Source organism: Rhipicephalus sanguineus, chromosome 7 (assembly GCF_013339695.2).
Source record: "Rhipicephalus sanguineus isolate Rsan-2018 chromosome 7, BIME_Rsan_1.4, whole genome shotgun sequence".
In the NCBI taxonomy this organism is placed as follows: Eukaryota; Metazoa; Arthropoda; class Arachnida; order Ixodida; family Ixodidae; genus Rhipicephalus; species Rhipicephalus sanguineus.
Window position 1 is genome coordinate 165,444,422 of NC_051182.1, and position 24,329 is coordinate 165,468,750.

A 24,329-nucleotide genomic window follows, 5' to 3' on the forward strand; every position below is an offset into this window, starting at 1 on the left:
TCATTACAAACATCAACCACAAAATTTCGTACAAATTAGGATATGCGTAAAAGATGCTGAAACCGTGACGCACTACGCACACTTGGCTACGTGTGAGCCGTTCCGGTATCCGCCGGTGAAGCCAACGCGAACCAAAATACAAGTCGTTATTTTTTTTATCGTAGAGACCGCGGAGGCAAGCTGCCCGGTCGACGAAACTCGCTCGATTTCCATCAACAATCAGCACCCGTTTTCATGTCTAGACTGGCGGACGCAAAGGTAAGAAGCACCTCGATCGCCGTATCACAACTCGGACGGCTGCGTCTCGAAGAAATCGCTACTTTCGCGCCGAGATGTCTGCAAGACTGTGACGGGTTACTCCCCCGCAAAGCCCACTAGGCCTAAATGTTTGCCGACGAAGGATGTGCCACCGTTCCGGTGATACGAGTCGCAATCTTTGCACTGGGCGCGGCTTCGCCTTTGCCTCCAATGACATCGCGCTCTTCTCTCGTTCCGTCTTCCGTCTATTGTAGGCGCGGTAGTGGCGTAGTTTTCGCCGTCTTAGCGACAGCGCAACAGGTTCTCCACACCGGTGGATTGCACTTCTTCGCACAGTCCGGAAAATAATGCCGCACACATCGACACCTGCCTGGACTAAATGACAGGTGCGTTCGTCAGGCTGCTCATTTCGATTGAGATCGCACTCCGGTGCGCCAGCTTGTTCTTACGACAATACGTTGTGCCAGGAGAAACGGAACAGCGTTACGTCGCGTCGTCTTAGCTGCTTGGTGTGTGCCAACTGAAGAACGTTTTTTAAAAGTACCGATTGTCAGCCAGGTTATCATCCGGCGATGTGACCTGCTTCAAAGCGGCGCCGCGGCACTTCGTGATTTCGGCCGTTTCAAGTTGCTGCGCTGAAATCTGGCGGTGATTCAGCGCGGCCGTAGTGGATCCGGCCGTGACGTAACTCTCGCGACCGGAATGTTTAGACTGTCGCTCCGAGGGCGGAAAAAAAAAAAAAACATTTTTAAACGGGCCCTAAGCGGCCCGAATGACGTGCTTGTTGTGTCGTTTAGCCGTTTGCTTTGTGCTCCAATTGCGGCTTTAACGAGCCGCCGTGTTGGGGCCGGAAAAGGGACGATGCGAGTGGGCGGCGTGCGGACGACAGGAGCCTTTCCGTTGGACGGAAAAGCCGCTGGATGCTTCACTTCCTCGGCTTCGCCAAGCGAGTGACATGTCCATAGAGCCAATGGGGACGAATTTGGACGCGATGGTAGCGCCGTCTGGATTCTAACGGTAGTTGCAAAAACAATGAAAAATGTTATCTTGCTCTCAACAGAAAAAGCTTTTATTTTTTTTCACATGCAATTTAGTTTTAAGAACTACGAATATTGTTTGTAGATTTTATAGCTGTTTATAAAATGAAATATGTTTGAAACGCACAAGGGCACTTTGATATGGCGGCTGCGGCGGCTGGCGTTCCGCATAGCAGACGATGCCGTCGTCGTCTGCTTCTGCGTCGCCGCTGCCCCACGCTCGCTCCGGCAGCCCCCTTTCCACCCTACCTGAATTTTTCTCGTTTCCGTAATGTACACTGTAGTCAATTACTCATTAGGTATTCACAAGTATCTTGTATACTTACTTTAGTAGGGCAGTGCTGCCGCATACAGGCCGAGCGAAATGACAACGCTGATCACACAAACTTGCAGCAATAAATTATTTTATTGCGACTGTATCGATGGTTACACAAAATGAAGGACACGTAAGTAGCGTTTTAGCATGTATACCAGCGAATAACATGCATGCATAAGCGTTTATATGTAAGGAAAGTACGTACTACGCATAGCCCCACCACAGATGTCCGGAGCACAGAAGCTGTCCAGCGTTGGATGATAAATAGATCCAACTGCACGAAGCCTTCGCTGGTGTAAGAAAGGTATACCGCTAAAGTCCCTGCACTTCTGCTGCTTAAGATGTCGCACCACTTCGTTCACAGTATTCAGCAAACTCTCTGTAACTGATACACACCGTGAACTGATATGAACATATCCGCGTCGCTTTCACGGCCACCAGCGGCGTGTCTTCTGTTTTCTGGTTTGCGCTGCCTCAAAAGTGCGTCACTTTCAAATCTTTTTAGCCTTCGCGCTAATCACGCTTCTGACAGCATAAAATTAAATGAGAAACGGTTTTTTGTGCATATTGACCTGAAGTCTTACAAATAAAATCGGCGAAAAAAAGGCTTAGATGGCGTTTCGATTACCGCTGCCGGCGGTGCGCTGTCGTCGTTTCGATGGGGGCGACACCTGAAGGCCCGGACGCGAAGCTTGCATCATGCCACCGGCTTGGCTTCGCCTAGCCGTAGTTTCGGGTAACTGGTCGAATCCGTTACCCCGTGTGCGAGTGCAGTAGTGAGGAAGTGACAGCGAAGAATGCGTCAGTGTGTCTTTTCAGCTATGCCCGCGCTGCCGCTTATCACTGTCAAGCCCATTGTATTGTCTCACCGTCCTTTCCCTTTCATTGTGCTGAGTGAACTATTTTTTTTTCGGCATACAGGTTTTTCAGGGTCTGTCATCGGTTAACTGAACAGAGGCCTGCATACTTCAAAGTTGTTTCAGATGTTGTAAACATACTACCGTCAACATTAGGGTAACTTCAACGTAGTCTCTGAACTCGGAACGTCTAGCTTCCCATCAACCTGTGGGAGACAGCCTCCTGTAAAGAACGAGAAGCTTTTCCTCTCTTTTGATCAAAACACTAAAAGTTTGAACGGGTCACGATCTTGTCTTTTTCTAACTGCGTCATTGACTTTCTTTATTTGAAATGCAAGTGACCTGCTATGTTTTATACTTTTGTTCACAGGCTCCACTAAGTGAACCTAGCAACTCTGTTCTCCTTTTTCTTTAGTGCATCTGATGTTTTGGAGTTTTTAGAGTGTGCTGCTGCCACAAGTCGTAACTGGCTTTGTTTTTCTGTGCACCCTGGCAGAAAGGCGGTGCGTCATTCATTAGTAGGTCGACCCAGACATAAGCAGTGATGCGCAGCCACTTGGGTCATGCCTGACTAGGTGTGAGCGTCACCACGAGGGTCGCGATTCGTGTTGCTCCAAACAATACTGCCATCTCGCCTGACCATTGCACGTGCCGGTTGCAAGCTTGGCTGTGCGCGTTGTTACGAGTCTTGTTGTTGAATGATGGCAGTTATGTAGAAAGCCCATCATATTTGCAAAGGTACTCGCAGACTTCGGCTAATGGTAGCGCATGCATTCTCATTTTACCTCACTCTGTGTACTGACGTTAAACTTTAATGCAACATTTGATTTCATTATGTGAAATGTATGTTAACTCTGTGCACTCGCTTCATGCAGTGACATCTCCACTCTCAGACCATGGACGTACACAGTTTTGGTGTGGAGCCCATCACTTGCCACGCATGGAACGAGAATCGCACAGGTAGGCTCATGGAGGTTCTGCCCTTGATGTGCATAAGCTGCATCACCGACTCGGTACACAGAGAAAGCAACACAACACTAAGTTCCACCACTCTACTTCTTCGTTTCTGCGTTTGTGGGTGGGTGTTTCTAAGATCAGATGCTTTTATAACAAAGTTCTCGGGGCCTCCAAAATGCTTGTTTATGCGCATAACTTCATTGTGAAAGACCACGAACTGTAGTACCTGTAATGTCGCTAGGATGTAAAGAATTCGTTGTATATACAAGCCATTTCATTGTATGAATGAAGAAGTGGGAATTTAAGTGCTTGTTTTTCTTTGATAGACACAACCTCAGTGAAAATTAATACACAGTGAAGCCAAGGAAGGTGTAAAGGATGGTATTTGTAGCCTTTTAACTGTATTGTATTAATTACGATATAAATGTGCAGAAATTAAAGTGGACAAAAAACAACTTGTCGCCGGCAGGGATTGAACCAGCAACCTTCGGCTAACACGTCCTGTGATCTAACAATAGAACTACAGCGGCGGTCTTCCTCTTGTCAACTTTATCGGGTTATTGGTTATCCAATAACTATCAGTTATTTTCAGGTTACAGGTTTGGTCCCTGCCGGTGGCGAGTTGTCTTTTCGTCCACTTCAGTTTCTTCACATTTGCATCATAATTACTACAATACAGATAAAAGACTACAAATACTGACCCTTGTGCCTTCCTTGGATTCATTGTCTGTGGGTTTTCATTTCATTGTACAGTAAAAGTTTGTTAATTCGTGTTTCATGGGACCGCTAAAAATGTCTGAATTAACCGAAGTCTGAATTATTGAAAGTATCAGGAAAAAATAAACAAATGTCTGTAAAATCAATGCAATTTCATTTTCTTTGTCAGTGGCAAATCCTGTGCTTATTTTGCATAAAAGCAGTGTAAAAGCCGCCATTTTCGTCATTTTGAGACTTTGTTGTCATTGCTACCCGGGCGCCAGACCCCCGTGGCTCTGCACACCTCCCTTATTACGTACCGCCGTCACGAGCATGTGAATATAGTGTTTTCACAAGTAAAATGGCCAGCAATTGATAGTTCGTCCATCGCAATGTAGCAAACGATATTTATGCCAGCATTCCGACCGCGGCTGAAAGCTCTTCATCTTCAACAGCTTTTGCCATGTTGAGTTATGTGACATTGCACACACATTGCATCAACCTAAAACGAAGCTGACGAGTGCTGGATCTGCGTGTGGACAAATGCGTGGTCACCAACTAGTGATGCGGACAGTGCCGCCTCATTTCTGTTGTTTGCGAACGCCGTTTTGCTCTTTTGCGCTGCACATTTGCAGCGATTTGCGCTCATCGTGCTCAGAGGATCGTCAGAGTTGCGGCAAAATGCGACCAAATTAACGAGAGTTTGATGCCATTAAACAATGCATATGCTGGCCGGGATCACGGAGCATGTCCGAATTATCCGTTTTTCCGAATATACGGGGGTCGAATTAATGAGCTTTTACTGTAGAGGCATTTGTTGTGAAAATGTTCAACTGCACTGGCTCTTTGCTGCAGCCATGAATCCCAAGTCAGTCATACGCACCAAATAGCCCAACTCTCCTCTCTGACAATGACCTTCTTTGCTCACCGTATTTGCAGAGGTGGCACTGTGCCCCAACAGCACGGACGTGCAAATCTACAAGCGAGAGGCGAACGGAGGTTGGTCTCGGGGGCAGACGCTCAGCCGGCACGACCTTCGAGTGACCAGCATCGACTGGGCACCGCAGAGTAACCGCATCGTGACCTGCGCTGCGGACCGCAACGCGTACGTCTGGACCCTGGGCTCGGAGGAACCCGGCACCAATGCCACAGTGTGGACCCCTACCTTGGTGCTGCTGCGGATCAACCGTGCGGCCACCTGTGTCCGGTGGTCTCCCAGCGGTCAGTGACTAAATAAAGTGGAACAGTGAATTGGCTTAGATTTATCATAAATTGTACATTGAGAACTCTGTTGTTGTTCACCATATGTTGATGGAGGAGAAAATCAAGGTCACAGTTTCGTTTTTAAATTTCGTGCCGAAATGTCCGCACGTGACGTTGCAGATTTCAAAATGTATTTCTTTTATATTTTGGTGATATTGGCTTAATGAAATTTCTTGAAACTTGGAATGTTAAGTCTGTGGCCCCTGCAGAGGTCAACGTCCTTTGTTTTTACCGATTAGGAAATACGCATGACCTATTCGATGCTGCCAAAATCTGACATCACGGCGTCAAGTGTGGGAATTTGAAGGTGGCATCGCTAACCACATTTTCTTTCAGTGCATTTTCTCGCTTACCAAGTGTCTTCTCGGGGTAAGAGTGGTGTGTCGCAGAAACGAGACGAGACGATCGAGACAAACTGCGTTCGATGCGAACGATAAACAAGATTCTTCTTTTTTTTTTATTTGCTCATTAATGCGCGCGCTCTTCCGTGCCCGCTGTCTTCTTCTTCTTCTCCTTGTCTTCGGCGAGTTTCTATAGGTTCCGGCCCGCATGAAGTTTTCTTCTTATCATTGGAAACAACCTTCAAGTTTGTAGATATGTTGTATAGGTCTCCGAATGAATTTTCCGTTGGTTTTCAAAAGACAGGAGCGCGTCTTCCCGTCTACTCCCGAATAAACTTCCATGACTTTAGCCAGGTTCCAGAGTGATTTGGGAGTGCGTGAACCGAGCAGTACGATATCTCCTCGGTTCACTCTCGTTGCTTGTTTACTTGCGTTAGCTTGCTCTCTCAGTTCTTTCAGATATTCTTTGTTCCATCTTTTCCACCAGTCTTTCGTGACCTTTTGTCGGTTTCTCCAGATTTCTTCTATGTTGGCTTCCTGTTGATCTTCGTTATTGCCTGGAAGCCTGTATTTTCCACCTATTATGTCAGCCGGCACAATAGGTAGCGGCTCATCCGGTTCGCTGTATACATAAGTCAACGGTCTGTTATTAAGCACAGCTTCAACTTCAGCGGTGATTGTTACCATCTCTTCTCTGGTTAGCAGTCTCTTTCCGATGACTTTCCTCATTGATGATTTCATGCTTCGTATTATCCTTTCATAGAAGCCTCCCCACCAAGGTGCTTGTTCGGCGATATACCGTATTTACGCGATTCTAAGCACCCCCCGATTCTAAGCACCCCCCCCTGTTTTCACTATAAATATTTTGGAAAAAAGTTTGCTTGCGAATCTAAGCACCCCTCTTTTTTATTTTTTTTTTCCTTTCTGCGAACACGGCGCAGTCAGGGCCGCCAAGCGCGCCCTCTAGTCGCTAATCTCGGAAGCCGCCATGTCGTATGTTGCTAGGTTCACACAAGAGATGGCGGCACAAGAGTCGGCAGCAATCCAATCCGCAAGTCCGGACAGGTTGCGCTGGCTTCGCGGTGGCGGGTGGCGTGCTTACGTTTCTTTGTCAGTTGTTCGATAGCCCTGACATCGGTCAAAATGAGTGCAAAGAGGGCATCCTACAACTTGAAGTTTAAGCGTGCTGCGATCGCGTTTGCCGAGGACAATGGCAACCACAGTGCTGCTGCAGAATTTGGTGTGGACCGAGCCTGTATCATCAGGTGGAGGAAGCAGCGGGACCAGATTCTCAAGGGCGCCGCGACTCGCAAGAAATTCACGGGACCGCGCAAGGGCCGACACCCCGAACTCGAAGAGGAAGTCTGCGAGTTTGTTCGCAGCGAAAGAAGCAGGGGCTTCGCTGTCACTGCCGATGCCCTACAGACAAAGGCGATGGAGATCGCGAGGAGAATGGAGATTCCCCGCGCCGTGTTCCGTGCTAGCCGTGGGTGGGCGGAGCGCATGATGCGAAGGAATGGATTTTCTTTGAGACGCCGGACCACGATATGTCAAAAGCTGCCAAGTGATTTTGATAACAAACTCGTTGCTTTTCAGCAAACGTGCTGGATCTCCGCAGATTAAACAGCTACGATTTCGGCCAGATCGGCAACGCCGATGAGACGCCCGTTTTTTTTCGATATGCCGAGAGCAAGCACCGTTAATGAGGTAGGAGCCCGGGAAGTGAGGGTGAAGACTACAGGGTATGAGAAGCAGCGTGTCACAGTGATGCTGTGCATTACAGCTGACGGCCGCAAGCTTCCGCCCTACATTATTCTGAAGAGGAAAAACATGCCCAAAAATGAGTGTTTTCCGAAGGATGTCATCGTCCGAGTCCAGGAGAAAGGATGGATGACAGCCGAGCTAATGGAAGATTGGATCCGGGTTGTGTGGCAGCGGCGCCCCGGGGCACTGCTTGGGGAAGCTTCAGGTATGCGATCCATGCTTGTCTTAGATGCTTTTCGCGGCCACCTCACCCCGGATGTGAAGACCAAGTTGCAAAAGAGCAACTGTGACTTGGTCGTGATTCCAGGAGGCATGACACCAGTACTGCAACCCCTGGACGTTTCGGTGAACAAGCCGTTCAAGGCCCACCTTCGACAGGAGTACGAAGAGTGGGTCCGGAACCCCGAGCGAAAAAAAAAACGCCGACGGGAAAGTTGCAGAAAGCGTCCCCGTCCACCGTGGCAACACGGATTTCGGACGCGTGGAAGCGAATCAAAGTCGACGTCGCGAAGTCGTTCAAGAAATGTTGCATCACGAACAACCTGGACGGCACCGAAGACGATGTGCTGTGGGACACAGAGAGTGACGGGTCGAATGGTGCGACGGACTCGAGCGGCAGTGATAGTGACTGACCTGATACACAAGTGGTGTGTTCACTGTGTGAACCTATTTTTCTTTTCATTGTTTTTGAATTAAAATGCGATTTCTCGCGTCAGCCTCGTTGATATGTTGTCGCAAAAGGGGGTGGGGCTGTGCGGTCATTTTTCGATTTTTCGAATCTAAGCACCCCCCCTAACTTTTAATATCGCGATCGTGAAAAAAAGGGGGTGCTTAGAATCGAGTAAATACGGTACTTCCACTTTATTTGATCTCCTTGGCTAACTCTTGCAGAGACTTCTTCTTGTAATTCTTTGAGCATGCGATTGATTTCTCTGTTGGCCTTCTTGAACGTCCTTGCGTTGTCACTGTATATTGTGCGACATAGGCCTCTTCTCGCGGTAAATCTTCTGAATGCATGTAGGAATGCGTCTGTCTTACAGTTGTCCACAAGTTCAAGATGTACAGCTCTCGTTGTTGCACACACGAATACTGTAATGTACAGTTTTCTCGTGCCTTTCACTGCGTCCTTTATAAGCATCGGGCCTGCAAAATCCACACCAGTCACTTCAAATGGTTGTCGCTCGTTGACTCTGTCTGCAGGAAGGGGTGCTGTTTCTTGCTGAATCGGTTTGGCGTCAAATCGTTGGCACTTTAAACATCCGTGAATTACATTCTTCACCAGCTGCCTTCCTTGGATTATCCAATACTTGGTTCTAAGCTGCGAAAGCGTTGCGCTTACTCCTCCGTGCAACGCGAGTTGATGAACATGTCGTACTAGCAGCTTCGTGCCGGCCGTCCACTTTGGTAGCACAATTGGATGTTTTTCGTTGTAGGGTAATCCGCTTTGAGACAGGCGACCCTTGTGTCTTATCAGCCCTTGATCATCTTCGAAGACTTCCCTGCCGTAAAGAAACATCCTTGTTGTCTTAGTATTGTTGCTCTTGTTCAGTGTGATATGGTCCCGTATTTGTCGTTGCTCTATTTTTATTATCGTCGACTCTGCATTCTTCAGTTCCTCATAGCTCAGATCTCCAATTATCCGTTTCTTCTTTCTTATAATCTGTATGTATCTCAGAACCCAAGCTGTTACCCTGAGCAATCGGATGTACGTTCCATACTTCTCCGCGTCGATCACTGCCGGAATTGGCACGCATGTGTTAGTCGCATAGCATTCGCTACTTTCGACGTTTTCTTCCGTCTCCGTCTTCACTGTAGTCCTGTTTTCCGTAACAAGCCACTTTGGACCATGCCACCATAGTTCCGACTGTATCAAACTCTTTGCGCTCACACCTCTGGTCATGAGATCAGCGGGGTTCTCTTCACTTGCAATGTATTTCCACTCTGACAGCTTTGTTTTCTCCTTTATCTCCTTCACCCTATTTTCTACAAAGATGTCCCTCTTTTTCTGTCCATGTAACCAACTGAGAACAATGGTCGAGTCCGCCCAATATCTTGTTTCGTCAATCTTCCTTACAAAGCCACTTCTGATGTATTCCGAGAGACGTGCAGACAGCAATGCAGCCATTAGCTCGAGTCGCGGCAATGACATTTGTTTCATTGGCGCTATTCGTCCTTTTGCAATGAGTATATCAGCCTCTTTTTCACTCTCGTAGTCATTTACTAAGTAGGCTGCTGTTCCGTATGCATATGGGCTTGCATCGGAAAACAAATGAAGTTCCGTGTGAATAGGTTTCCTCCTCTGTTTCACATCAATCCATCTTGGTACACTGAACTCTTGAATGGATTCCAGCTCTTGAGTCCATTTCCTCCACAACTCCGTTTCGTCATCTGGCAGTAAGTCATCCCAAGACGTTCCTTTCCTCCACATGTTTTGTAGTTCTCGCTTGGCTGTTACCGTGAATGGAGTGAAGACTCCCAGCGGATCGTATATCCTTGCTGTGAGCTGTAACATTTGCCTCTTCGTTAATGTACCGCTTGTATCGATGTCTTTTATTTCAAACGATGGTAGGTACAGTCTGTCTTCCTTGAAATTCCATCTGATGCCAAGAACCTTTATTTGGGTGGAAGTTCCGACGCTTGAATTTTCCTCTTCCTTCGTTATAGTTTGTTGTAATCGAGGCTCATTCGTATTGAACTTTCTCAGGGTCATTGACGCCTCTTGGAAGATCTCTTTTGACTCTCGGTAAAGTTTTTCGGCTTCTTCGGGTGATTCGGCTCCCATTATCACGTCGTCGACGTAGATGTTGCTCCTCAGCTGCTTAATGGTCTCCGGAAACTTACCCTCTAACTTTCTGAGGTGGTGTTGCACTGTTGCTGCCAGCAGGAACGTACTCGGAGAAACGTTAGTCTTGACATTCGCCAAGTTACAACTCTTGCATCGCTTCCACTCGGAAGTCTGTCCCACCAAAGAAAATGCAGTGCGTCTCTGTCTTCCTCATGTACCAAAATTTGTAAGAATGCCTTTTCAATATCAGCTGTCATTGCAATGCGATGGTGTCGGAAGTTCATTAGCATGTGCACAAGATTGCAATTAAGATTCGGTCCAGTTTCGAGGTTGTCATTTAAAGATAACCCTTTTGTGGACGATGAGGACGCATCAAATACTATTCTTATCTTTGTAGTGTGACGATCTTCCCTGATTACGGCTTGATGCGGCATATAGTAGCAGTGGGTAAGTGGTGCACTTTGGTCCTCGGCCACTTCTGCCACTCCACTATTCAAATATTCTCTGATGGCACTGTCGTAACGCCGCATTATACTTTCGTCCTTCCGTAACCTTCGAGTGATCTGTTTCAGTCTGGTCATTGCTACACTCTTGTTTTCATCAAGCTCCACGTTGTCTTTCCATGGAAGTCGTACCGAGTATCTCTTCTCTTCATACTTCAAGTTCCTGTTGAAGTACTCCATCACATCTTCTTTTCTCTTTACATCTTGCTCGGTGCCCTTTATGCCGATTGTTTCAATATCCCAGAAATGCTTTAGTTCTGTCTCTATGTCTGATTTGTCCACTTCAACGTGAAGTACCATAACGGTTGACCTTTTCATTAATGTTGCAGCTAACTTGGCTTTGCCCTGCACCGTCCAACCGAATATGGTCTCTGCTGCTGTCAACATTTCTTCCAGTTTTCGAATGCCTCCGGTCATTAATTGCCAATACTGGTCTGATCCAACAAGGATTCCGATTTCCCTGCAGTCTGTGCTTGTATAAAGGCCGTCAGCCAGCTTTAATCCATCGTCTTCGTACTTCTTCTTCAATGAGACAGGCAGGAATGGTATTCTTTCTCTTGATATTACATCAACTTCTAGTGCTTCCAACAGAACTTCTTCGCCATTGTATGCACTTCTAAGTTTAACTTCAACCGAATTCATAGTCTTTTCATCTTGTCCGCGTACGAAAGAGCATATCGTCAGCCTTTCTTTTCCTTTGACCGGACAACCAAGTTTCTCCGATAAGCTCTTAAGAATGAACGTTTTTTGGCTTCCGGTGTCTAACAGAACCCGACAATAGCATGACTTGTTTCTACCTTCTGCTAGTGCCACTGCAGTCTGTAGAAAAATGCTTGATGATATGTTCATATATTGGCATGTAGACTCTTGCTCTTCCTTATTTTCATGTGTGCCTTGCACGGCCGCTGTACATTGAGCTGTAAGTTCTTTTCTCCGACACATGGACGTTGCATGCCATTTCCCACATATTTTACACCTTATGTTTGCCTTGCATATTTTGGCTGTATGTCGAGGCCTCGTGCAACGGAAACATCAATTTGACGCTTTTAGCTTCATTTTCTTCTCTTCATGCGTCATAGTTTTCCCACAGTCATCCGTATAGTGGGTGTTGGTCTCACAAAATATGCAAAACTTTGCAGCTGTACTCTGAAAATTAACTGTTCTTTTCTGTTGTCTATTGTCAGATTTGTTGCCGTAGCTTTCCTTCCGTTCGCCCAATTCTTCTCTGCACTCTACTTGATCTTCGATATATCTCATCAGACACCTCAGAGTGTCTTCGTGATGTTTAGCTGCATTCTGGTCTTGCATTGAAGATCTGCCGGCCAATTCTCTTTGTCTCAGCTGGAACCCCATGTGCATCTCCACAGGTAAAGATCTTTTCAATACCGGCAGGAGCATTGACGCATATGACTCGATTTTCACGCCTAAGGATTCCAGCCCACGTGTGTGCACTTGCACCTTGTCTGACAGTCTTCTTAATCCTTCATAGTCGCTGCAGCTTGCTACTGTACGCAGGTTAGTTAGCTCTTTCATGTGCATTTCTACAAGCGCTTCGTCTTTTCCGTAACGCTGCTTGAGCAGATCGATAGCTTTCATGTATTTGCTGTCTGAAAATTGAAATCCCTCCACGGTAGCTGCCGCTCTCCCGGTTAGTGATGACAGAAGGTAGGTGAACTTTTGGTTCTCGTTTAAATCAGTTCTCCCGTGAACAGCTGACTCAAACTGATGCCAAAACCTCTGCCACTTCCTCTTGTTGCCATCAAACTTCATTAATTCTACCTTTGGTAGCTTTACGGCTGTTGCTTGCGGCACTTGCCTAGCACTGTCATTAGAGGTGGCTTGTTCCCTCCCTATCTCGCGCTGTTCTTGTCGGCAAAGGTACGCATTGATGTTGTGGAGAACGCTAATTATCTTCAGCTCGTACTCGGTTGTTTTCGCAAACTCGGCTTCGACTGTTTCCGGCGTTACAAACTCTTCCATCTGCTCGTCCACTTTCTTTAATATTTCTGCGATTCCTTTGATCTGGCTGGCTGGCTAGCAGCGATATCGCGGTGGGATCTTGATTCTCCTGAAGCTTCTTTTCTGCTTCGCTTGCTAGGTTTGTTATTTGCGTCCTCAGCATTTTTCTTTTCTTTGAAATCACGTCTCGGTTCATTTTGGATAAATTAGGAACTGCTGGTCGCTTACAGATTTCAACGGCGAGTCTTCATCCGTGTCTGTGTCGTCCTCCTTGTATGTGCCGCTCTCAGCTGTCGATGTCCCGCCTCGCAGCCGTCGGTTCGCACTGCGGCCTCCTCTTCTTCAGTCTTCTGTGGCCAGTCCTTCGTCCTGGTATCCCGTGGCCAGTCAGAAGAGGAGCAGCCACTATCCTGGTCACGGCACCATGTCGCAGAAACGAGACGAGACGATCGAGACAAACTGCGTTCGATGCGAACGATAAACAAGATTCTTCTTTTTTTTTATTTGCTCATTAATGCGCGCGCTCTTCCGTGCCCGCTGTCTTCTTCTTCTTCTCCTTGTCTTCGGCGAGTTTCTATATGGTGTTTTAGGCATTTTGAAATTGTAATTTACTAATATGCGAGAAATCGTCTTTTTGTTTAGCGTCCCCTAAAGGCGTGTTCCAATACTAGCTGCAAAAGGCAAAAACAGTTCTGCGAAGAGAGTAGTAGAGACAATATGATGCAGTCTACTTTGCTGTCCGAACAAGATGGTGGCCGAGCGGAATGCTTGAATCTCACTGGTTGGGTCATCTTCCCACAAGTAGACGCTTTCTTACACGCTTAATCTAAGCTGTGTTCAGTTTTTCATACCTTCTCGTGTCAACACAAGGTGGTGTCGTGATGCCCGAATGACATCCAGACGTGTTTTATTACTCTGACCACTCAGTCTCAATGCTGTCTTCTGAGCTGTCAGCATAGACTGTCGGTGATGCTGGCCAGAATTGGAACACACCCTATAGTTACTGAATGTGCCAACATGTGAGATTACGTATATGGAAGGCTACTTGAGATGTACAGCATAAGGCAGGCTCTCAGTGGCTGCTGTTTAAAATGTGTATGCATTTCTATCTGACTCAATTAGAAAACAGTCTGTCCATCTTTCACGTAAGATGAATTGCTGTAAAGAAATGCATGTATAAAAGAAAATGAACTTTCTTGGCAATGCTGGGTTTTGAACCTAGGGCCCCCGGCTCAGAAGGCAAGTGTGTTACCCACTGGGCTGAATGAATATATCTGAATCATGTAAATGTGTTGTACCGGCATTATAAGACAAATATAAAAGGAAAACACTTTATATGAAGGCTTCGTTGAAATATTTCGTGGTGGTGGAATGTAAGCGCTGTCTAGGACAAGATGTAAGGATGACTTGGAGGATCGTACGCATCAGGAAAATTCTGACTTCATTCATGAAGTTCACTCGGGAACAGCATTGAAGTGCCAGCCCATCGCTCTAGGCTTCAAAAAGTTATAGTTGTTTTCTTGTGCAGAGAACAAGTTTGCGGTGGGCTCTGGTGCCAAGCTGGTGTCGGTGTGTTACTTTGAGGAGGACCACAACTGGTGGGTGAGCAAGCACATCAAGAAGCCCATCAAGTCGACCGTCACCTCGGTCGACTGGCACCCCAACAACTGCCTGCTGGCCTGTGGCTCCACCGACTTCCGCACCAGGTTTGCACTGCCTCAACTTATACAGTCAAAACCTTCACCGAAGCAGTCTCCGAACTTACTGTATGCTGCACTTCTGTGGAAAGACAAAACCAAATGAATCGAACAGACACTTAGGCCAGGGACAACATTGAAGACATTAGTTGGTGTCTTTAATTCATTCTAAAAAGACTGGGCGTGCAAACACGAACACAAGAAAGAAGTCACAACACCACAAACGCCGACTAACAACTGAAGACGCGAGAACATTGTGACGTGGATTGGAATGAATATGCAGTGATACCTCGTTAACTCGAAGTAGTAAAATCCAGAAAAAATTTCGTGATATGCGTAGTTTCGCAAATTCTATTAAAAAGTCCAGTTTTATCTAAAAACATTATCACTACTGACCAGTTTCTTAACAGGAGCGCCTAACTGGCTCTTTGTAAAGGTTTCAAAGAAAAATAATGACATACCAGAGCTATCAACCAGCTGTGTTTTTGAGCAATGCCTTTTGATTTAGTGCAAGAAAGACCGATTAAGGCTGGTCTGCCTCTCAGTAACACTTGCACCTACCAAAGCTTTCTCGAGTTGCTTAACACGTCGCATGTGGCGATCCGCGCCGCTGCACTTAAATTTATTTCGCATCAAAAGAAGCATTTTTCTTGTTTTGGCTGATGTCGTCACCCCTTGATTAGCTGCGTCGACACTGCCGCGATCACCGTTCGTGACGCCATGTTGTTTCGCTTAAGAAAATGGTCAATCCAGCCGATGTTGCAGGCGAGATCAGTGTAACCCACCGCTAAGTGCAGAGAATCGGCCCTCTCTGTCAATGTTGTGACTGGAAGGGGCTCCTTTCGCACGATGCAGCCACACAATCCGCACCGTTTTGACGTCCGGAAACTTCGAGCCTCGAATCCGCTTCTTTGATTAGGGCTACCTTTCTTTACAGCATCAGCGACTTGCTTTGCTTCGGCAGCGTTATCCTCACCACATCGCACGGCCGACGAAAAAGTCCGCACGACGTGCCTTGTGTAAATAAAATGCTGAAATCGCATCTCCGACGGTAAACAAAATGACGTGTACGAACCGTGGTATTTTGCAGGGCCTGCCTCTGTGCACGTCTCTAGCATCAGATGACGTGATACAGGGTTGCTTGACAAAGTTGTTATGCCGCTAGCTTCCGACTTCCCTTTCGGGAACAGTGTCCACTTCATCGTAAGCGCGGCAGCCTCGTGCGAACCTTGTGAAACGTATGACATTTTGCCGCTACTATTTGTGAAACTGTTCGACAGTGAAGTTCTTGTTCCGCTCTCGGTCAAGATTTCGAGATAACCGAAAGTGGGCACGGAAATACTACGAGATAAAGGGCAATAAATACATTGCACCTATGGGAAATCGTTCGGTACCGCGGAAAATTTCGACTTAGCCGATTTTTTGAGATATGCGAGTTCGAGTCAACGAGGTATTACCGCAAGTGTACGAAATTTTGATGTTTGTGGGTCCAGATCCCACTGACGGAATGAATAACTTTTCGTCCGCTTCAGTTAATTTCAATTTACGTCACCATTAATACACTGCAGTTAAGGGGGGAAGAGGCACTTTGACATGAAGCATTTTTTTATTTAAGTTAGGATGATGAAAACTTCGGTGATCATGTATTTACATAAGTAAATATCAAATATGAACTCAGTTTTTATGTAGCCCTTACGACTATTTTTTTAAATAATCATTCATTAAAATTTCGTTTGATCACCTTTTTTAAAAATTGGCTACTCGGATCCTGCTGAATTAAATGTCATTGCATTCTACAGCTATCAAAGAGTGCAAAAAGCAAATTTTATGGTTCTAGCTTTCCTACAACAAAAGTTATGAAGCTTCAAAGTTCGCCATTCGATCACCGAGAAAATATATTTTTGTTATTTTCTCTCTTGTAAAAATTTACGCTTTTCTATAGTAACATATGGCACTTTGTTGCACTCACTAGACATCCAGCTTTTCAGTAATACAAAAATGATCAAAATCGAGTGTACCAAAGCTGAGAAACGCTCGTTAAAAGAATGAAAGGTGGCCAAAAAAATTGAAGCTGAGAAAAAAGCAAAAAATAAAACTCTCTATCTTCAAGGAGCGCTACACAAGTAAAAATGCTTTACTTTGCAAATAAATGCCTTAGAAGACACCAGGAGAGTAGTTTATCACATTTTCCAATCGAAACAGCCCCAGTGCATGTCCTTTCAAGCAGTTTGTTGATTGCGGAGAAGTCGATGATCCCGTTGTAGCCGCCAAAGGGTCAGAGCCCTCGCACGCTGTTGCGAGCGTCCCGCAGCTTGCGCTCGCTAGCGGAAGTTGCCGATAAGCTGGAGATCTTATCTTCAGTCTTTTTCTGCTGTTGCGCACGATCGGCGCTAGTCAAGAATGTCGTGTCGATCCTTCTACCACGCTGCCTATCACTGACGTCGTCGAGGCGGCAGCCGACACAGGTGAAGTCGTCATTTCGACCGATGGATCGCGTTCCACCGCCACGCCAACTTTCGATATGGCTGCGCCACGATTTAAGCTCCAAAACGCGGCCGAGAGCGTAGGCCTAATTCACTCCTGGCGGCTGCGGCGCACTTCGTCTAGCTCACCTGGCACCATGCCAGTAAGCCGCCGCAACATGCAGTCTTTGTTGAGGATGATCAAAAACGCCTGCTCCAATTTCTTCCCAGCTTGCGCAGGTTGGAACTTTATGGACGTAAATCGACGAGAACAACACGGTTATACTACGGCGACATCAACTTGCCGCTTTGCTTGCGCTGTAGCAGACAGCGCGGGAGGCCCGGCGAATCGAAAGGCGTTATTTAGTCCGTGGGCTCACTGTGCCAATAGGCTTACGCAGAGGGACCTTTTTTTGGCACGGATTTTCTACGTGAATTCTGGGTGGATGGAAACAAGGGTGGCGGGATATTCAAGAAAAAGCGCGGCTCTTTCGAATGCGACCAAGATGGCTACCGTAGGGAACGTAGAACAGCAAGAGCGCGGCGCTGAATAAGCCCGTTTTTTACGCGTTCATCGCTAAAAATTTAGCTCGTTGATGGCACATAAAATGCCGTCACGGCTAAAATACTGATCTAAGACGCATGAAAATTGGCGAGGTTATGCATCAGTAGCGGCAGAATCCAAATAAAACATTTTCAAAAATTCGATTTTTTTTTCTGATTTGCGGTCTCAAAGACCCGCTTAAATACAGCTATTAACGTCCTCTATGCTTTCCCTGGTCTAATAGGGGATATTCAAAATGTACAGCGCCATCTGTTGACAATACCATAAGCTCAATCCGCCATGTTATGTTGGGTGTGAAAATGAAACCAGTCGCATATCGCAGTCTTTCAGGTGCTAGCTACTGGTTTTTAGATGCGAAGCATCTTTTGCTCAGGGGTATGTCCAGCGGTGTTGGCCTGGGCGTCCGCACTCACACTACGCATGCGCAACTCACCTCCTTCCCTCTCTCCAACAGCTGCGTGTTACTCTCTCCCAGCACCTGCTTGCGCTTCTCCTGCGTTCTCGCTTCTGCTCTCGTGGCACATGCGCTACCCTCCTCCTTTAGTCTCCTCTCCTTCAAGTGGTAGAGCGCTGCGTGCGTTCAGTCCAGTGCTTGCTTCGGTTGACTCCTCTGAAACGCGGGCTAGACATGCCGAAATTCTCTCCTACGCAACGCCGCGATGAACGCCAGGGCATGCGCGTCCCCTCCCCCTCTCTCTCCTCTCCTACGCTGCCCCCCTCTCGCACGCCTGTCGACCGCGTTCCCCCTTGCCCTGTGAGAATTAACGGCCAGGCTAGAGGGAAGACACAACATGCGTAGTGTTCCTCTTCACGTTCCACGACGCGACGTCGGTAGCATGCCCGAGGTCGGTAGCATGCCCAACGAACACCAACGGAACGCGATCATGCAAGTGCTCCGGCTTCGCATTGCCTCATGGTCCCCTTTAGCGGGAGATGGTGTAATTTTTTTCTTTGTTCTGCGATGACTTGCCAATGCTTTGTGCACTGTTCAGGCAACGAGGGAGCCCTGACAATGCCGGGAACAAGATAACACTAATTTTAATTGAATTTATCAGTTACCTGAATGAAGGAAAAGAATGTACTTGCTTCGTCAAGAAGATCGCGACTGTGCTTTGGTTCGGAAATGACCGGCGCACGCAAAAGCGCTTTTCCACCTTGGTTCTTATTTCTCCGTGCAATTTTACTATTTGCTCGCCTGCAACATAAGCTAGACTTGCAGAACAATATATTACGGTATACACGTTTTAAGAGAGACGGCCGGCGTTGCATACGCACGACAGAGCATGATTGATCAACATTAGCTTGTCGGTGTTGCAGGTGCATGAAAGCAATGATTTACGTAAATAAACGTGTGTAGGCAGTGCCACAGACGCTGTTGTACGCACCTGTGGTAAATCAGTGCCACCACACAAAGCCCTTCGCTTTACACCCCCTTAACCCTGCCCTCTTATTTTTCTCTTGCTTTCGTCGGTCAATGTGTGCTGCGAACACGGAGCAAAGAGTTACAGAGCCGTATAGTAGATGGAGCTGTTTGTTCGCCAGGTAGATCATCGCACTCCTCTTTCCGCGGATCACGGGCATTCGCGCGCCTCCGTGCATAACCACGAAGGCACGGGTTTGCACGCCTCCGTGGCATGCAAAAGCAAAAAGCACAATATTTTAAAAAAGATATGTCAACACACACGTATAACGTTCAAGAAAACCAGAACGGCAATACTAAATATGTGTGATAGATTACTACCACAAAACATTATAAACAACAGTGTGCAGTAAAAGAGCATTACTCGGACCGAAAACACGCGATCAGTATTTTTGTTTGGTTTGCGGCGCGCCGCTCATGCACATGTCCATGCATTGTTTATTTCGAAAAAACTACAACACTCATTACTGCGGAGGGTATGGAGACACCTGTGGTTAGAAAATTGAGCCGAGGAAAGCAGCACAGCGTTGCACAGGTCGCGCAGAAACAACATGGTGTCGATATCTGACGAGTGTTTATGACACGTCTATAAAATCACAGTGGGAAATACAATGGAGATGTGTTGCAGTGCAAGGTTATCTTAGAAGTTTGAGTCACACCTCCTCTGCAACAAGCACTTTTCTTGAACGCCTACCTCACATCGGAAGCGCACGCACTAGAGAAGAGCAGTTTGGCTTTGCAAAGCGGTGCGCACCTCTTGCAGCTGCCGTCCGGATGAGCTTTTAAGCGCTCGGAGCTCCGATATTGAGTTCTTGTCGATTTGTGGCAGCACAGTGAAGTCCTCTGACTGTTCGGCGCAGGATGGCGAAAGAAACAGTCGCATTTTCTTGGTCCAAAAGCTTCGCCAACGACTGCGGCTCAGCCTCTCCGTGGCCTCTCCTTATGGAGAATCTAACAGACGATTTCGCGACGGCACGCAACAAAAAATGGCGGACGCACACAGTGTTGCCAGAGCACCAAGCATTATGAATATCCCCTATTGTCTGTTTGATTCATTCGATTTTGTCTAACATATAAACGAGCCCCTCGAAAAAAATTCCCCTTTTTCTTTCGTTCACTCTTATGGAAAGAAAGCCAAGACAGTAACATTGGAAAACTGCTGTGGATGCCAGTGATCGTATGATTGAATTATGTGCAGCTGTTTGTGAACCTTCAAATCGCATAGCACATGAGAGCCTCCAAAGCAGAGCACGCGGCCTCTGACGTGCTGACAAATCTCTGAGGCCATCTGCTGGCAAGTGTGGTTTTCGATCAGATATACACTGGGACCAAAACATGCAAGTGCATATGTTCACTTCGTTAGAACCAGTGTTGTCTCCAATCCTGCGTTTCCACTTTCATTATAGCAGTATGATGTGCTTTGAGATGGAGTGTGGTCGTCCAGTTTGTGGTTTGATCAGCTCTCATGGAGATCTTCAGCATGGGGTACCCAGGCTCTGGGTTCTTATGAGATTTTGTAAGTGCGCTGTAGACGGGAGTTTCTTCTCCATAAACCAAAACACAAGTTAATCACTGTATCTTCATGAGATTAATGCAGTGGAGCTTAGGGGAGCCTTGGGAACACTATTTTCGAAAAATAACAACCAACCTGCTAACCCAAAGAATGGTTTGCACGTGACGCACACGTAGTGGCAACAACCCAAGGCAATTGCATATGCAAAGCTCTGGGTATGTTATTCCAGAACTGTCCAGTAAATTGCATTTTTGTCCATTTAGCTTCATCTGTGTGGATTCTGGAGAAGGGTGCAATGCTAGAAAGAAAGAGCCTGCCGTTCTTGTGCTTTCATTAATGCTGTGCATTCTTGCGGTGTGTGCAGGGTGTTTTCTGCGTACATCAAGGAGGTGGACAGTCCTCCCGAGCCAACGCCCTGGGGTGACAAGACTGCCTCATTTGGGAGTCTAGTGGCCGAACTGTCCGCGAGTGGCAGTAAGTGTTGTCAATTACTGCGTGTGGTCACATTAAAATGCAAATTAGAGGAATAGTGGTCAAAATGGCTGATTGGGTGAGTTGGTCAAATCTATGTCTATTCATTCATTTTGAATACTTCAAAATTTCGAATAACTTAGTCATGTCGGAGAGAATTTGAATACTGTAACATTCTTTTGAATATTCAAAGCGATAATATATATTCCCATTCCCTATATAAGTGCTGAACCATGACACCCCCTCACCTTCTTTTGCAGTTGGCTGGGTGCACTCGGTGTGTTTCTCGGGAGACGGCACCCGGCTGGCCTGGGTTGGACACGACTCGAGCATATGTGTGGCGGACGCCCAGCAGGGGCAGGCCATCAAGTTTGTGCGCACGCAGTACCTGCCCTTTCTGTCCTGCCTCTGGATCTCACCCACGAGGTTGCTGGTTTCCGTGAGTACTCCTTCCCTGCCATGCTCACCTCAGCTTGTTCAGCCTGCTGTTACAGTGGCAACTTGTAGAGTCCTTTATTGACTGAGAACTGGGTTCAGATCATACCATGTTTTCTCATGCATAACCTGGACCCTCAACAATGATTCGCAGAAAATGTTCTAAAAATAAGCCCCGCACACCCCCTTCAGTGGCGGTGTGTACAATTGTACACATCAACTGCGGAGGCGCGTCGTGCACCGCATGTTTCTTCAAATAGCTAGAAACGCAGTATGCACATTTGTACAGGCTTCCTGAGTGGACAGCTATTAAATTCATTGGGCTGGGTATTGCTGCAGAAGATCGCTTTGCTGGAGACACTACCATGTTCAATGATCGTTTGACATGCTGCATTCCAGGACCAACATCAAGAGTATTATTTTTCTTTTTTCAAAACGAATACAGCCAAAAGACAAACTGAGCATTCATTTTGAGCCTAACATTTGATTATTTTTATGGAAGATTGAAACCTGACTGATTGCTGAATAATTAGATATTTAATTGCATGCTAATTACAATTAATTACTGATACTCATGCAGAACAACATATTATCTCATTTTCTTTCTTGGGACCAAATATCGAGTGCTTTGGAATTATGTTGCGCAAGTTTGACGCATTTTCAGACAATCATAATTCGTGCCTAAAGGGGATATCACCGCGAAGCTAGCTTTTTTTCATAGCTGTGGAGCACTGCCTGAAGCCACTTTTGCAGAACCGGAATTTGCCTTTTTCGTCTCGACTTTAGCTCCAAATATTTTTAAATCTCTTGTGTGGTTTATACGAGAGAAAATATGGTAGATAGTTCCAACTTGTCCACATACATAATACTCCTTGCAGAATACAGTTGAATCTCGTTACAAGGAACGGGAAAACTGCGTTGTGATTAACAGGATAGTTCCCATTTACTGAAAGAGGTGCAGCACTATCAGTCGTACATCCTCTTGACATTTTTACATGTGTTACAGGGGTACCGACACAAAATTTCATGGCCTATCTGAGGTAGCCTGCGGGATCGATTCCCGTGAACATGCGTATATCATCTACCAAATCCCAACGGCAAATATAGCGTGTGAAGTAATTCATATGGATTTCGAGGTTCACTTACGCGATGCAGCCCTCCACACCGCACCTCGCGACACTGACATCGTCTATGGCTACGTGAAGGTGACCCCTAACTTCTGAGGCGTCGCCGCTGCAGCCGAGCTGCAAGCACGTCGACGTCGCAGTTGCCATTGCTCTTTTGCCATTACCTGTGCCAGCAGGCTGCCCGTGCGCGTAGCGAGCGTGCAAAAAGTGTGGAAGCCTCGAGAAAGTCGTTGCCACCCGACGATGCCAGTGACGGTGCAGCACGTGTGGCAGGCAAAAGAATGCCAGCAGACGATGTAGGCAGCAGGGAAGTGAGTCTCAGTTTTGTGTGCCATTTCACACGCTAGATGATGATGGTTGTTCTCAGAGCTCTCTCAGACCAAAACTGAGACTGGTCGGTGTTAAACGGGCTGTAGTTATTCATCTGCTGCAGCAAGTGATGTGCAATGTTACGACTAATAGGCCCCCAGCAGCATATTGCAGCACAACAATGCCAGACATGCTTCAAGAATGCCTGCTCTAGACTGACTTCAGCCAAGGCTAGGGCATGTCAAACATTTTAAAATAAGAACCCATAGTAATAGCCAGGACCAACGTTGTCTTTGAATATTTATGTAACGCTTGTCCATAATAATATTGTTGGCTTGTTGCACTCTCTAGCTGACTACCATTCAGACAAAAAAAGAATTGAGGCCAGTGCAAAACGTGCAGCACAGTCACAACGTAAGGTGAAGGAGTAGCATTTTAAGGGGCTCATGAGTTGTCGAGATATTTCCTGTATTTTCTTTTAGGGTCACACCTGATGAAAATAATAAGACTTGCTTAATTTTTTTGTGTTGATTTCAAATGCGGAACTATTTTTATTGTAGGTCAACTAGTCCAGAAGATAGGCAGAGCTGCCACTATATTGTTTCTGCAAACTGCAGGAAAAAAACAGCTAGGCAGAAAGTGAGCACTGCATAGAAATTCCAAATCAAATTGTAATTAGTCAGTCTGCAGATGATGAAAATTCAATGTGCGTACCATTGCTACCACAAAGGAAACGGAAAATCAGATGTAAGAAATTTATGCCTAGAAAGTTTGAATACTGCTCTCTGTACTTTTCGGCACAGTTTTGGCTTTATGTTAAAAATATTTATAGCTCCTACTGTTCTAGCTCTTGACATGTTACACTGACAAACTAAATAAGCGATCCAGAAAGATTTCATATTCAGCTCATACACATTGCATACAACTACACTGTGGATAAAATACTCATCTTACGAGAATTAAATTAGGCTTTATATGTGAGAAAAGTAGCTGCAGATTTCAAGAGGGTGCGTCCGGGTCCTTGAAATCCTTGAAAACCCTTGAATTTGAAAAATGCGTTTTCAAGGCCGTTGAATTTCCTGAGCAGTGCACTCTCATATCGACAATGCGACCTCCTTAATATGGTAGACCGGCATGTCAACCTGACGAACTCCCCACTTCAGAGACACTAAATGCAGTGCGAGCGCACATGGTTCCATTTTGCAGAGCCGCACCGGAAAAAAAGTCATTTTCACGGCCAGCAAGGTATTAGAACGTCACATGCAGGTCGGCAAGCAACTCGATACTTGCTGCGTGCCACTCAAGCACAAAGGACGCACGAAAAGAACACACACAGGACGAGCGCGAACGAACAACTGTCACAGATCGATACCTGCAGCACGCTGCTTAAACACAAAGAATGACACTTGAAAAGAATGCACAGGTATACGCAGGACGAGTGTGAACTAACAACTGTCGCAGTTGTTACTTCTTTGTGTTTGAGCAGCATGCTGCAAGTGTTGACTCTGCACAGCCCAACGCTCATAATTTTTTTTTTTTTTTTGAACTGCGGCGCGTGGAGCATGGCATCCGAGATTGTGCGCCGGCAGGTTTC

The 24,329-nt window shown here is 46.4% G+C and overlaps 1 protein-coding gene across 1 annotated transcript in view; it reads left to right on the forward strand.

Annotated features, from left to right (window-relative positions):
- Positions 1-115: 115 nt before the first annotated feature.
- Positions 116-24,329, forward strand: part of LOC119400480 (actin-related protein 2/3 complex subunit 1A) — a 40,594-nt gene continuing 16,380 nt past the window's right edge. Inside the window, exons 1-6 of the mRNA XM_037667537.1 lie at positions 116-258; positions 3,344-3,428; positions 5,061-5,342; positions 14,265-14,442; positions 20,758-20,867; positions 21,125-21,303. Coding sequence (XP_037523465.1) covers positions 3,365-3,428; positions 5,061-5,342; positions 14,265-14,442; positions 20,758-20,867; positions 21,125-21,303 — 813 coding nt within the window. The 5' untranslated portion in view covers positions 116-258; positions 3,344-3,364. The remainder of the gene's footprint in view (positions 259-3,343; positions 3,429-5,060; positions 5,343-14,264; positions 14,443-20,757; positions 20,868-21,124; positions 21,304-24,329) is intronic.